We start from the raw sequence: 16,526 nt of genomic DNA on the forward strand, positions 1-16,526 counted from the left end.
CACTACACCTGGCCTCACTCCTCGTTCCCACGCCTCTCGGCCCCGCCCCACTCGCCACATACCCCCATCGCCCCTCGCAGGCCGGGGGGTACTCCCGAGACTGCGCTCTACCCCCCCCCCCCCCTTCCCTCCGGGGGAGACCGCTCACGGGGACCTGCGGGAACCTGGGGGTAGGACAGACGAGGCGAGAGAAAAGGAGATGGAAGGAGGAGCGACAGGGACGAGAGAGGGGAGAGAGGAAAAAAAAAAAAATCCGGTTCCTAGACGCACTGCTGCTCGGCCCTCCACCGGCTGGGTGATCTCCTCCGCGGTGCCCGGCGGTGGCACTGGACGGCCCTCGGCGGACGGCACGACACTCCTCCGCCGCCCGGTGGACGGCGACGGCTCCTCCGATTTTGGGCAGCGGCAGGAGTCCCCCGTTCCCTGCCCCTCCGGATTCCGTCACGGAGGCGGCAGGCTCCGGCCCCCTGGCGAACGGCGCCGACTCCTCCGCTCCCTCACGGACGGCAGCCGCCCCTCCTTGTCGTGGGCGGTCGGCAGCGAGCTCGCCCGTCCCCGGCAACTCGCTCCAGCCCACCGCCTCGAGCGTCCATGGCGGCACAAACCTCGCCAGCTCGAGGGCACCGCGGATTCACCACAGCGGCGAGGGATCTTCAGCAGCGCGTCCCTCCTTCTCCCGGGCTTCGGCACCACTGTAACGCTTTACAAATCTCCATATACATCGGGAAGAAGGAGGCGGAAACCGGCGCACAATCAAAATTCATTTTAATATCCAAAAATAAGCACAAAACAGCGCGTCAGCCCCTCAGGGCGACTGACGCGCATAAAATAAAAGCCAAAACATAAAATAATGTCCCAGGCCTGGTCCTCTCTCGTCCTTCACGGTCGTCGCTCCAGTTTTATATCCTTCCATCTCCTACGTGGGACTCGATACTAGCGGTGGGGCTCAGGTGTAGCTCATCTCCAATCACTACACCTGGCCTCACTCCTCGTTCCCACGCCTCTCAGCCCCGCCCCACTCGCCACACCTACAAAACATTATATTTGTAAATACATTTAATATATATATATATATATATAAAAAATATTTACAGTTATTAAAAGTGGAAATATGTCATCACAGTCTGCGAAAAAGTACCTTATAAAAATTTTACATAATTGAAATGAAACTCAAAACATAAACATTAGATTAAAACCTAGAAATGGTACATTGCAACTAAGTGAAAAAATAAGTTGTAGTAGTAAAATTGAAATAGTTGTCATATTTCTGCATTTGCCTATTCATGTCTGGAGAAAACTATCTGTCAGCATTGGCGCATGCAGACCTGGTAGTCAGCCATCTTTCATGCTCTGAAAACTGCAGGATGTTTTACAGAATGTGACCATGGACAACAAAATTAATCATCATAATAATAAACTTTCCATTGATGTATGGTTTGTTAGGACAGGACAATATTTGGCTGAGCTACAACTATTAAAAAAATAATAATACAATTTCTATGTTCTTTTACAAGTTCTTTGCAATGAAAATTACTTTTTATAAGTTTTTATATATTTACGGTAGGACATTTACACAATATATTCATGGAACATGATCTTTAATATCCTAATGATTTTTGGCATAAAAGAAAAATCAATAATTTTGACCCATAGAGTGTATTGTTCACTATTGATACAAATATATTTCAATTTTTCTACTTCTAAATTTCATATTTAATTAAATGTGTTGCATGATGTTTTCTTGCAATTTACTGCAATTTATAAATGAAAGCTGTTTCAAAGTAAACCCTACACCTGATTTTTTTATTTATTTATTCATTTATTTATTTTATGTGCATGCAAACATGTTGCACTGCATCTATTTGGAAGAGAGTAGTGCAACAGCAATTGCACATCACAAAAATGTTTAAAAACCATTGAGGGAAAGAAGCCAGTCAATGGAGAGGTAGTAGATATGAGAGGAGTGATGCGGAGGCCATGATGGGAGAGGCAGAATGAGGGGAGGAGAGAGATTTGAGAACCGCTCCACAGCCACAGCTTGATTCTCTCACAAAGGGTCATTAGTGGAGTAATTAACGCGTGCCGCTGTGCCCTGGGGCTCGTGCGCCGACTGTGAGCAATGACTACTAATGACATAAAGCAGTCTTCCACGGATCCTAGCCCGAAGAAACACTTCCACTCACGACACTGAAAATAATCCTCTTTCATTAGGCACACAGACAACATATTTCACTGACGCCCCAGCTCATAAAAATAAAGGTTCTTTATCGGCATCAACGGTTCCATGAAGAACCTTTAACATCCAAAAATGGTTCTTTACAGTGGAAAATAGTGTTGTAGGTACTTCGGTAGCAATTCGATATTTACATTTTAAAAACATAATGATACAAAGTACTGTGGTGATTCGGTTTCCACTGATAGACGTCTGCTTTCAAATGTTCCAGTGTATTTATGTGCGGGCACTCTGTGAGAAACGTCAAAGGTTTCTATTTACAACATGTTTTTGCAGCGTTGAGCACTGTAGCCAATCACAGACGTGTTTGTTGAGCGCGTGAACTCAGTGGCCAATCAGAGGCTTCTAAATCAGATACAAGATCAATACACGCTCATCGTCTAAACACGATGTAAAGAAGAGATTTATTATGCAATACTGAGATTTTTTTTATTATTATTATTATAACGATAGTTTTCACTCAGTCATCTTGCACTGCGGGTGAACCGATCTTTGGTTATAAATATAATCAATTAAGCTATTGATTAATTTCTAAAGGAGTCGTATTTGTTCAGATTCTTTACCCAATCATAATTTAAATAAAAGTTTGATATTTTACACTGCAAAGTTTCAGATTGACAACCGTATTAACATGCAGGATTTAAAATGAAATTACAATGATTGACATGGTGATAACTACAACAATGACTTAAAAAAATTATGTCAAAATAAATCTGTACCTATAATGTGCTCATGACTAACTTTAAAATATATAGTTTTAATGCAATGTTTACATAATTGAATATTTGATGGCAACATTTAACAATATTGAAAGATAGGTATGACTTTTAATAAAAATAGTTACAGTTAAGTTTTTTTGTAGTTAAATAGTTGAAAAACAATAATATAAATTACATTTAAATGATAAAAATTAAAATTAAATAAAAATGATTAAACTTTTATATTAAAATAAAATGTTACCAAAATTGGTAACCATGAAATTTTGGTATTCTGGTATTGGTACTATGAGCTTCGAGTAAAGAAAAAGGTTCTTTAGATTAGAATAATTTTCTTTAAATGATGTTTTTTTTAAGAACTGTTTACTGAAAGGTTCCATGTATGGTTCTTCTGTGGCTTCACAGCTTTATTTTTAACACTGCATGTGGTGTTGATCATTGCAAGTGCTCCAGATCTAGTGCAAAACTTTCCAGATGAGTTATTAACACGCTCCAACACATGCATGTTGTTAATAGTCATGAGATAAAATGGTGCGGAAATGTAAGACATAAGCAGTTCCTTCCCACAGATCTTTTATTCTAACCCTCTCTCAAAGTTCATGCAAATCGGATTGAACTGTGTTCCCCAGCGGCAGAACACCACATTCTCTCCATATCTCTGGGTTAATTCATTTCATCCTCGTTTCTTTTTAAATGCACTGGCTTGTGAATGATCTGTAACGTCAGTGCCGGGTTAAAGGGCACAGGGACTCGATCACTTCACAAAACCGAGCATCGGTGAGTGGAAAGACATGGCTGTCTGACGCAATCTTTTTTAAATACTGCTCCTAAAGTATGTGTTCTTGAGTGATCATTTACTCTCGGATGGGTCGCATATTAGAGTTAATGTAAAAATAATTACATTTCTTATTAATAATCTCTGCGGCATTGGCCACAGTCTGCTGCTGTAATTGAGTTTTTGTGTCTAATGTCTTTGGGCAAGGGTTACCATTATTACTCTTACCATTATTAATCACAGGAAATAAACTTTTACCAAGGCATATGACTTCAGATGCGAGTTTGGCAGGCAAAATAATATTATTAAACCTTTAAATGTCACATTTTCACCTCTACGCTTTGTTATTTGCAAATAATTGAAATAATAATTCTTCCAGCTAAAAATGTCTTGACATTAATGAATATTACCTAAAGCTAAGACAGAAATGCGCACTAAGCAGACAGCTTTATTGCTCAGCTGTGAGAAATAATGCAGTCCTCAGATGTTTTAGTATAAAATATGTTTAAATCAGAGATGCACAGACGTTTTAAGACAGAGTGCCAAAAATGTACCTTGTTTGAGGGGCGTAGGGCAAAATTAATGTTTATTATTTCCATATAATACAACATTATATGATATATATGACATTTAAAATAAATTCAATGTTCTGTCATTTTCAAAATCTTTTTAAATCAAATGCATGAATAATTTTTGTAACATTTAAATGTAAAAATAAAACAATAAAATAACATTACAATGTTATACAAATAACAATGTTGCATTATATCCAACTATAATATATTAAAATGCATTAAATAAAAAAGGTAAAAAAAAAATATAATTTAAATACTTACACTTACTTCTTTTCACATTTAATGCAATAAATAAATGACTAAATAAAAAAAATGATTTTTTTTTTCTTTTTACAAATAATTGCAGCTAAATATATAAGCTTCAATGGCACATTCTTGTGACATGGCATATATTTAGCACACAGACCCTGATTTGGGCATCTCTGACATAAATATATGTTTCACATTTTTGATTGCAAAATCTTTATTTAAAAAAACACAGTATATGAGGTTACTGGGGTCTTTTTCTCCAGAAAATGAAATCTGAAAGGCTTGTGCATTTGCTCTCCATTTGTCCTCATTACTGTCTGGGAGAAAGAGTTGAGATATTATAGAGCGCTCCTTAGTGATTTGTCTTTCCTATGGGATGAGCTATCTCATATGTTATCAAAGGCTGATCTGCTCCGGTTCACGGGTCTGATAAAGGCTTTTCTATATTGGCTGCCACAGACTTGGGTGTTTTGGGAGTTCTTATGGTGATTAAGGCCAACTTAAGCAACATCCTAATATGTGTTCTCCCAGTGGCATGTGCTAAAATATCTTGCTTATTTTTGTCTACAAGACACAGAAAGTAAAGCACATACCGGAGAGAGCTCATAGCATCGACTGTGAGAGGGCAAACCCAGCATGCATCTGCCTCTGGGGAGAATCTCTGTTTACACACACAAAGCAAAAAATCAAATCAAACATACCAGGATTAATTATACTTAAACAGATCCAACCGTGCACATACGGCTTAGAGGGCTTTTGTATCTGTGGACTATTTTCTCATCATTCGTTTTATCTCACGGCTTGTGGAGAATATGATTGAGCAATCCAGGGATATTTTTAGCTGGCCAATGATTTGCCTCAAGCGCCCTTTGCTTTTTTGTGTGTGTGCTATTTTACAATGGAGCTTTGGAATTACGCCTGAGAAAAGAAGAAAATACATCCAGCCACAATCAGCCCTTTATTTCAGTTCCATCTTATGATTTATCTTCCATTTGTCCTTTTTACCAAAAGCCAAAATGAACACTCGCCAAGCGCAAAACAAAGAGGCTAAACTTGTTTTGAAGCACCATTTGTGAGTAAATACAGCACAATTGGACACAGTGTTTTTGAAGTGTAAGTACAGTATGATTGATTTATATGTATAGTATACCTCAAATGAAGTTACAAATATTAAAATATCTAAAAGTTAATCATGTCTAACTGCTAGCAAAGTGGCATCTTTGATTATGGCTTCTATGATTATAAAAAAAAAAAAAAAAAAAAAAAAAAAAAAAAATATATATATATATATATATATATATATATATATATATATATATATATATATATATATATATAATTTATTATGTTTTGATGAATATATTCCTTATATATTTTTACATTATTTTTAAATTATTTTTTAAAACATTTAAATTATGAAAAATGATAAACAGAGGCTTCTAAGATTATTACTATTTCTTTCTTTTAATGGCAGGTAAATTTCCTCAATTTCCTCCTCTTGGCATTGGAAGATGGTGCCAAAATCAATTTTGGTGCCCTATTTACAGCAAAAAATAACATAAATATTGCACAGTTCGCAAGAGACCATGATAAATCTGCAAGCGTATCTGGATCTGAAATTCTTATCTGGAAATATGAGGGTTTTATTGTTTGTTTGGTATTCACAGGAAGACATTTTTAGCTGTGTAACACCACAGTACGGCTTTCCAAAACTGCTGTCGAGTCACACACACATCTGTCTTCGTCTCGGAATAAATTTAGAGTTGTTCTAAGATTAAAAAGCAGAAGAAGGGTCTAGAGCTCGACTTCCTGTTGATCTTAAGGTTGAGTTCAGTATTGAAGTCGACCTCTTCCAGCTCACTGCACACATGTGACATACAGTATATGGGAGGCACAGCTGACTGTGCTTATTTTGGAAGAACTCACTCCAGGCAGTTGTTTGGGTTGGTTTATATGACAGTGTTATGGGCACAGAGCCGTCTGTGAGCAGACAGACGAACTCTGATTGTTTCTCTCTCTGGGACGATTCACAAATAGTTGTGCAAAGCCATGTGTCTCATTCACAAACCACCCACAAACCAACTTAACCAGGTCCAGTGTGCACTGCTGATTATTTCAGATGAGTCATTGGCTCTGTTTGAAAACTAACGTGCTACTCACTATCTTGAAGTGTATTTTGTAATGTATTTAAACATTAGCAGGCAACATTAAGGTCACTTTATCACAATGCATACTGTACATATTTATTATATAAAAAATGTCTTAAGATTTGGCAGTCTAATCACGTAAGTTTTTTTGTTTTTAAAAGTTTTTTTTTTTTTTTTACAAGATTACAAACAATCGGGATTATAGTTAATGTTTATCTTACAATTAATATCCAAAAAAATATTTTTTTTGTACCTTTTGTTTGACTTTTTAAAAAATTAATGAAAATAAATAATTTTGATTTGTTTATATTTTTCATGTTTTAAATATAAAATGACTAACTAAACTCACTTTTTTTGCATCATAAAGCAAATATTTATTGATTTAAGATTGTTTAGATACAGGAATTAAAAACAAGAAGACCAAAATAGTCTGAAAATATACATTTTGAAGTGAAATCATTTGTCACACTTGAATAGGATGTCAAGTCTAACGCCTTGCATTGTGGGATACAGTGTTCTGCTCAGTTGCATACTGCATTTTGCCAAATGTTATATAATCTGGGTATTGCATGCATATATAAATTTCACATATACATACTGCAGAAATAATGAGTGTAGTGTGCTAGCATGCCATTCCAGACACAATGTCATTCAAACTTGTAAGTAAGGCCCATTACAGAATTAACATTCTGTTTAAAATGTGCACTATAGTGGGCAATAACTAAGTATGTACAACTGCACCCCACACTAACAATGCATGAGCCGATCATTCACGTCTGCATTAGTGTGCATAGAATGCGTTCGTGGTCGATGTCTTCTCATTAACATATTGTGGTCTTGGCTGCGTTGTGAGACAGATCTGCTGTGTTGTCGCACAGCTGGGTGATTCTGACACTTTCTTGCTGTTATGTAGCATGTCTTCTCTCTCTCTCTCTCTCTCTCTCTCTCGATTATGCCCAGACAAGACTTTAGATTAAAACGGGGAAGGTGTTCCTCCCACTTCCAAATGTCTGGTCACTCCACAAGTGTATCTCATTACAGCCAGAGCTGGGTGTGACTGGGCTGTCAGAAAGATATCAAAGCTCTTGTGTAAAACACTCTCGTCTCACCACCAGCTAAACAATCAGGTTTAATTGGATTTTTCACCAGGCCCATTAAATCATAGACAAGGTTAGTGAGGCACTGTTGCTAAAGCAACCCTTGAGTCTTTCTGGCTTTCGTCGCAAACAAACTAGCAAATCCTCCTGGAGAACGACTCCAAGCAATGGAAAAACAACAAGCTGTGTTTGACCGTCCATTGGTTGTAAGGCTCAAAAGATTGGGTGTTATATTAAAGATTCATAGCTGCAATGATTTGGCTGTTGATTTATATAACGCACATCTTTAGCACATAAGAGCTGTTGATCACGGGGACTCAGGTTCAAATCCAATATGTCCTACTTTCCTGTCTACTGTCCTAAAGATAAAGAATTAACACAAAAACACATAATAAAAATAGAACTAAAAAACAATGTAAATATATTAAAACTAAAATATTTACATTACAAAGAGTATAAATATAATAATTGAACATATATAAAATACAAAAAAATATGTAATGTTTTTTTAATAATAATATTTTTCAGATATTCAAATGTTTTATGTTAAAATTTACATTTTGTAAAGAAAGTTTAAAAAAATATATATATTTCTTTCCAGGATTCATGAGCTTGATTCAAACTATTTAAATGTAACATATATATATATATATATATATATATATATATATATATATATATATATATATATATATATATATATATATATATATATATATATATTATAATCTCAAATATAACATATTAAAAATAATAATTAAAAAAATAATCATAGAAGCCGCTGGTTGGTATTTTTTAAAAATGTAAATATTTATTTATATTATATACAGGAATAGTGCTGTCAAATGATTAATCGCTTCCAAAATAAAAGACACACATACAGCATACAGAACATATTTACATGTATTTACATATATTTATATTGATATAAGTTATATTATAAATAAATATATTTAATATATAAACATGTGTTTGTATTTATATATACATAATAAATATACTTTTATTTTGGATGCAATAAATCTGTGAATTAAATATTCTTCCTTCCTTTACTTGGTTGTTTGGCTAAAATGGTAAAAACATATATATATATATATATATATATATATATATATATATATATATATATATATATATATATATATATATGTGTGTGTGTGTGTGTGTGTGTGTGTGTGTGTGTGTGTGTGTGTGTGCTTACCATATTATACAATTTTAAATATGAACAATCATAAATAAATACATCATACTGTATATGCTGAAAGATATGGAGATATTTGCTAGTGTGCAGACCTGAAGGGAAGTGTGTGGTCCAGTGAGTGCTGTTCTCACCCCTCTGTGTCCTCTGGCAGATGGGACGTCCACGCTGTGTCTGTCCTCGGTGAGGGAGTTGCCGTCTCAGCTGCAGGATCTGTACCAGCAGGGCTTCATTCTAGCAGCTGTGCACCCCTTCGTCCACCCGTGCGGCCCCGAGCCCGCCAGCGTCCAGCGCCAGCTCTACCGGGCAGTGCTCATCAAAGTCTCAGACAGGTGGGTCACAACACGCCTAATGGAAACATGACAGCTGCTCTCACATTTATTACAGGGGTAATATCTTCACTTTATGCCTCAAATCCTTTATGATGTTTTTATAGTCTCTATAATGTTCATTTATTGCACCACAAAACATCATAATGTAGTGTTTATGAGCATTTTCCATCCTCCATCTGATCGTTCACCTGGCTGTGGTGCTACTGTACCTTTAAGACTTCATGTGTTGCTGTTGGGTTAGATGTACTGTATGTGGTGCTGCCACAAACTTTTGTGTACTGTAAAATGTGTTTATTTAAATGTAGCTAAAATAAATTGATTGCAGCCACTTACCATAAAATTTTCTCCACCCTGCCCTTCACGACCCATTATCGTCCGCCAGATGACAAAATCCGCTCGCTCTGACATCATCCAGCATAAGAATATGTTTAGTCCACATGAAAAGGTAGATGTGTGAATAAGTTACCAGGTTAAGGGAATAAACACTTCTGAGGAAGATTTAATAACCAAATTTGGCCAAATGTACAAGATTAGTGACATCAAAATATGAGTTTGAGGTGCAGTAGCAAATAAACAGCATGAAACTATTGCATATTTGCTTTATTGTTTGAGCTTTATCTGTAAAAAGAAAAACCCAACTTATGACTTCTTGATGTACATACACTACTTTATTGTCCAAAAGTTTGTATATATATATCTTGTAAAAGACAAGATAAAAAAATTCAAATAAATACTGTTTTTTTTATCATCCTTAACTAAAAGTACTTGAAATAAACATTGAATCAAGGCAACATTTCTTATTTTCTTTTAGTCTAAGTTGAAGCACTAAAATATCTAAATCAACAAAAAAAAATTCTACTATAATTAAAAATTAAATTTAAAAATAAAGTTATTATTAAAACAAATAATTACAATTATTTAAAAACGTATAAAGGCATATAAAAAAAAGTTAAATAGAAACAAAATTGCTAAAACTTTAACTAAAAGTTACAGAAAACAACATAAAAGCAGAAAATATAAATATTTTATTAAAATCAAATTTTAAATATTAAACCATAATATTATCAAAAATACAAAATAACATTGCTTTTTAGTCATCAAAAATCTTATCATGGCTTCGACAAAAAAAAATCGGAAAATTTCAGCTTTGAATCAAATGAATAAATTACATTTAATTGTAATAATATTTCACAATATTACTGTTTTTACTGTATTTTTGATCAAATAAATAAAGCCCTTGTGAGCTTAAGTGACTTAATTTGGTGTTTTTTAGTACAACCGCTAGCAGACGTGCAATCGTTTAAATTTAACAGTCTATTACAGTTTTTGAAACCTTTTCAGAAAAAGCACCGCTAAACGATACATACTACTGAAAAAATGTCAGTCAAGCAGTGGACAGTGTAAGCCTTCATGCTGTTAGTCCAAAGTCTGTCTGCATGAGGCCAACACTTTACAGTCTGTCACACAGAGCTGGTGAAGGTTGAAGAGCGGTTCGATAATCCTCTGGCAAAACAGTGGCAGGAACTCAAAGTCACATCCACTTCCTGCCTGCAGCGCTGCTGGATGGCCGTCACACAGCGTCCAGACCGGCGTAAAGGGCACTGAGCGGGAGACACTGAGCTGACGTCCACCCACATCTCCATCTGACCCCGCTGACCTCTGACCTCTTAGAGGAGATTCCCTGGAGGAAGGAAGTGAGGTGATGATGGGGCAGAGATTCAGCCTCAGGTTTCCACTGATTCGAGAGCGGAACGATGATGATGTAACTGCATGTGTTGCTGCATAACCTGCCAACAAACAAACATACGGCATCACAGTCTTTGTTAACTTTGTTAAGTCTAAAAACATTTAGAGATCAATAGTGATATTAGTGTCTGGATGACTGTTTTCAGGTTTGCAAAAGATCCTGTTTATTTGTCACAGTATAAGTTGACATTGGAGGACAAAATGGTTAAAGTTGCAATGAAACACTAGTGATTTTTTCAACCAAACTGAATAAGAATATAGACTACTGAAAAATAAGAACACATGTAGGGCAGGGCTTGGTTTTAATCCACTGGTTCCTGATTGGAGCAAAGATGCATTCAATTGATTCATTCGAAATGATATAAAACTAAAAGCAGAACAAATGTTTTCTAAGCTAACTGAAAAATGATATTGTTAACAAAAAGAAATGTTTCTTCAGTAGCATATTAAAATGATTTCTGAAGGATCATGAAGACTCCGCTTTGCATGACAGGAATAAATAACATTTTTTTTTTAAATAGAATACGTTTATTTTATATCGTAATAATGTTTCACAGTTGTGCTGTACTTTTGATCAAATAAATGCAGTCTTGGTGAACAAAAGAGACTTCCTTCAAAAATGCATTTCAAAACATTAGGAATTTAATTTGCATTTTCATTTTATGTCAACTATAAGATGAATTTTATGTCCTGTTATATTCAAATTTTTACTGAGAAAAATTAAGCAATTTAATTTACCTGACTTGATGTTTTGTGGAAATTATCCCAACCCCTGGCCTCTTATGTTAGGGTTAAGACCAGCAGGTTTCAGGGGCCAATGTAGAGCCCATTTTTGCACATAAATGAACCTTTAGTTCCCGATTAGGGACCGGCAGTTTGTGCAAGGAAAAAGTGGCTTCTGAGATGCAGTGTGGAATCTGTGCCGTCTGATCCTGGAATCTCTGAGTCTCAGAACGGCAGATACGGGGCCGGACAGTGACGGCAAACTCAAAAGCCCTGGAATTATTCTGTTATCATGGACGCCCCAGGAATCCTGAAACACATTCCTGGCAAATTAAGGTTTAATACAAAACATTAAGAAGGAAAAATTCCTTTCTATATTACTGTTGATCTTCTGGCCACTTTTCCTTTACACCCGAGTGTCATTTTCCACTTTGTGAGGGCCGGTATGACTCGAGCTGTAAACTGTACTGTAACATTACACAGTTCAGTGGATGTCAGGATGAACTCTTAGCTCGACCTCCCCTCACGGTAATGTGTCATGCGCTGAAAAGCAAGAATGCTCACACAAAAACTCATTATTAAAGGCATATACACACTCCATCACTCATCTTAAAGGAACAGTTGACCCAGAAATGACAATTTAGTTTCAAACCCATGGTGTATGCTGCCAGTTTGTTAAAGTGGAACACAAAAGGAGACATTTCAAGAAAAGCTAGACACTCCTGGTTTCTATACAACAACAACCTACAGTGACTGTCAAAAACGGCTGGATGGTTTAGCTAAAGAATTATCACAGTATTCCTATATAATTTCACATATACATATATTTATATTTTAAAAAATCAAGCTCATGCATGATGCATTTATTTGATCAAAAATACAGTAGAAAAACTGTAATATTGTGAAATCTAATTACAATTTAAAACAATTTACAATTTAAAATGTAATTTATTCCTGTGATGCACAGCTGTATTTTCAGCATCATTACTCCAGTCTTCAGTGTCACATGATCTTCAGTGTAATTCTAATAACGTTGACAACAGTTGTGCTGCTTCACATTTTTGTGGAGACCATGTAAGGGAAACAGGTCAATTTAGCTCAAAGGGAATCATTTAAGATTTTAAAGGGAATTTGAACAGAATCACTGTTTCACGGCTGTTCACGGAGACGCGCCTGCGGTTCAGTGAACGAGCCGTTTAACATCAAATCTGCGCTGGATACTAATATCCAAACTATAGTGAAAACACTATCAATTAGCACAGTAACAAGATCGGCAGTTTAAGACATTAACTTGTAAGCACAAAACACAAGATACTTCTCTTTTCAATATGAATAAGGCTTTATTAGATAAATCTAAGACATATAAACTAATCTAACACATAAGCGCACGCACACACACATTCACACAAGTTTCAGGGAGGTCGAAAGTTAGGGAAAGATGAGTTTAAGAGAATGGAAATATGGAATCCCAAGTTAACAGCAATACGTTAAATTGCATAGACATGAACAACCATCAATCACGTAATTAACCCTTGCATTGAGTTCCTCAATGGGGTTAAAATTATATTAGATACACCAGCACAACAAATATCTGGGAATACGTTGCCTTCGTTTGCTGTGAAAGGGACTCCAGTTGAAAGGGGTATCCCGGTGTCGCTGATTGGCTTGAAGTTCAGTAGTGAAGTGACGTCTTGGGAAGCCCGTGGTTGTTGAGCGGTGGCTGAAAGTGCAGAGTCGTGTTCGCTGGTTGAAGTTGAATGGACGTTACAAAACTTAACTCAGAACACGAAACTCTCAAACGGAAAAGAAAAGAAATAAAGTTTGACGAGACTAGGTTGTGTTCCTTCTCATTGTGGCATAAGTAGCAGCAGGCAGGCATGCTGGAACCGCGCTCAAAGAACAATGATGACTAACCGCATGGCTAGATGCTACAAGCTAAAGCTAGGTAGCAAAGCTACAAGCTAAGAGCAGGCATGACTGATAGCACGAGCAAGGCTGGAACTAAAAGCCGACATGGCTAATAGCAGCAGCTAGACTAGAACTAAAAGCCAAATTTCATGGGGTCCAAAGTATTTAAAACTTCCTTGTTGGCCACCCCTCAAATGTTGCCTTGACCAATCAGATATGGCCTTGAGTCTGGGGTATCATAAATCATTTGTTTATCTTACCAAGCATGTGGTTCTTGCCTCACAGGGTCTAATTTTGGACATGATTCCTATAACATGATTATGATATATTTTACAAATAAATGATTGTCAGGACAATATCAAGCAAGAAAATGCGATTATTTGAATACTAGACATGACTAGGTATCCTATAGTTATCAAAAGACATACACAATAAGTGATTATACATGATAGTCAAATGTGTGGGTTACACGTAAATGAATATGGAGTTAAGCAATGGAATGATTCATTCATAAGTCTTTTTTGAGTTCATTCTGGTCCATATATAATGTATAAAAAGGGTTTCTTTGCCATTCTCTGGCAAAGGACTTTTCTGTGAAGACAAAGGTTTAAAGCCCTTCCCCCTTAGGAATTTCAGTCTGGTTTCACTGGCTGGGGGGGGGAAGTCAATGCAAGTATTTAACTTGATCTCCTGGGTTTACATGTGATGTCCAGCGTTGCATTTCAATCACGAACAATAAATTTGACAATCTCTTCTTCGAATTAAAATTGTTAATAATTGTTCTATTGGTGTTAATGTTGAAAGCTGTTGTGTGAACAAGTTGGTTGGTTGGTTATCTTGCTTGGTTCTTGTGGCACTAGAACTGATTTATGACTTCCTGAGGAATTCAGCTCACGTTTCAATGCACACAGCTCTGATAGACTCTTTGATTTGTCTGATTTGACTCATTTCTGCTACAACCATGATATACTGTATATTAAAGATTCTAAAATAGAACATTCAGAAGCTTTTGTTACAGTATGAATGCCTTTACTGTTTTTTATTTATTTATGATTTTCTTATATCCTTGATGAATAAATGTATTAATTTCCTTAAAAAAAACATTCTGACCCAAACATTTAAATGATGTATATATTTAAATATTTTATTCTAAATGTATACAGTACAGACCAAAAGTTTGGAAACATTACTATTTGTTATGTTTTTGAAAGAAGTTTCTTCTGCTCATCAAGCCTGCATTTATTTGATCAAAAATACAGAAAAAAAAATTATATTGTGATATATTATTACAATTTAAAATAATAGTTTTTAAATGTATTATACTTTAAAGTATCATTTATTTATGTGAATGCAAAGCTGAATTTTCAGGATCATTATCACATGATCCTTTAGAAATCATTCTAATATGATGATTCATTATCAAAGATGGAAACAGTTCTGCTGCTTAATATTTTTTCAGAACGTGATACTCTTTTCTGATACTTTGATGAAAAAAAAGAAGCTTTTTTTTAATATAAATATTTTGTAATAACAATATACACTACTGGTCAGTGATTTGAGGTCAGTATTTTTTTTCTTTCTTTTTTTAAATAAAATCAATACTTTTATTCAGCAAGGATGTGTTAAACTGATAAAAAGTGATAGTAAAGAAAATATATTTTTAGAATATATATTATTAGAATTTTTCTTTTGAATAAATGCAGCTCTTTTTAACCTTTTATTGATCAAATATATTCAACAGCAGAACTGTTTCCAACACTCATAATAAATCAGAATATTAGAATGATTTCTAAATGATGATGTGATCGACTGATGTTACATGTGACACTGAAGGCTGGAGTAATGATGCTGAAAATTCAGCGCTGCATCACAGGATTAAATTAATTTTTTTAAGTATATTCAAATAGAAATCTATTATTTTAAGTTAATATTTCACAATATTACAGTTGTTTCTGTATTTTTGATCAAATAAATGCAGGCTTGATGAGCAGAAGAAACTTCTTTCAAAAACATTAAAAATAGTAATGTTTCCAAACCTTTGGTCTGTACTGTATATTTCTATATTATATATTTCTACATTGTATATTCAAACTATTTAAATGTAACATATATATATATATATATATATATATATATATATATATATATATATATATATCATTGATGCCAAACCTGCACCTAAATGATGGATAGGGAACTTTTTTTTTTTTTTTTTTTTATTGAGTAGTGACTTGTCTGTTCCTCACACAAAGCTATCAGATGATTTGTAGGTATATAGACTACTTTTACAGTTACCTTTTTGTGTTTTGTCATTTGGGAGCTCCTAGAAACTGTATGATTCTGTCGTATGGAAAATGGCAGTGTGCAATATTCCTCTGAAGATGGGTTTCAGTGGAAGAAAGAAAGTCATATGAGTTCAGAACAACATAAGAGTGAGTAAATAATGACAGAATTTTCTGATGAACTCTTCCTTTAAGAAGTCAAGCTTCATTCATAGAGTAGGCGTGATGTTGGGATGATGTGCATGCAATGTAGTGAAGACTTCAAGAGACCGAGAGCAAAACAAGAAGAAAAAAGATCAGACTTGGATTCTGTCACGTGTGTGTGTTGGGAGGAATTGTAGTATAGAGGCGGCTGCCAACCTTTGATAGCTTCGGCAAAGCTGCCTTGCTTTATCTTTGGCGTCTGTCACCGTGGAGACAGTTGCTCACATCAGCAGCGGCCCTGAGGGATAAACCTGCGAAAAAAAGCAAGAGAGAGGCGAGATATCAAACAGGGCACAGCTCTGCTCCTCCACTGCCAATCCCAGCGATCACAGAGGAGAGGG

General features: G+C 35.5%; 1 protein-coding gene across 3 annotated transcripts in view; it reads left to right on the forward strand.

The window, feature by feature from the left end:
* Positions 1-16,526, forward strand: part of LOC113115683 (raftlin-like) — a 95,693-nt gene that overhangs the window by 36,277 nt on the left and 42,890 nt on the right. For all 3 annotated transcript variants that reach the window (XM_026283226.1, XM_026283227.1, XM_026283225.1), the window contains one exon: positions 9,145-9,322. In XM_026283226.1, coding sequence (XP_026139011.1) covers positions 9,145-9,322 — 178 coding nt within the window. The remainder of the gene's footprint in view (positions 1-9,144; positions 9,323-16,526) is intronic.

Source organism: Carassius auratus, chromosome 16 (genome assembly GCF_003368295.1).
Source record: "Carassius auratus strain Wakin chromosome 16, ASM336829v1, whole genome shotgun sequence".
Lineage (NCBI taxonomy): Eukaryota > Metazoa > Chordata > Actinopteri > Cypriniformes > Cyprinidae > Carassius > Carassius auratus.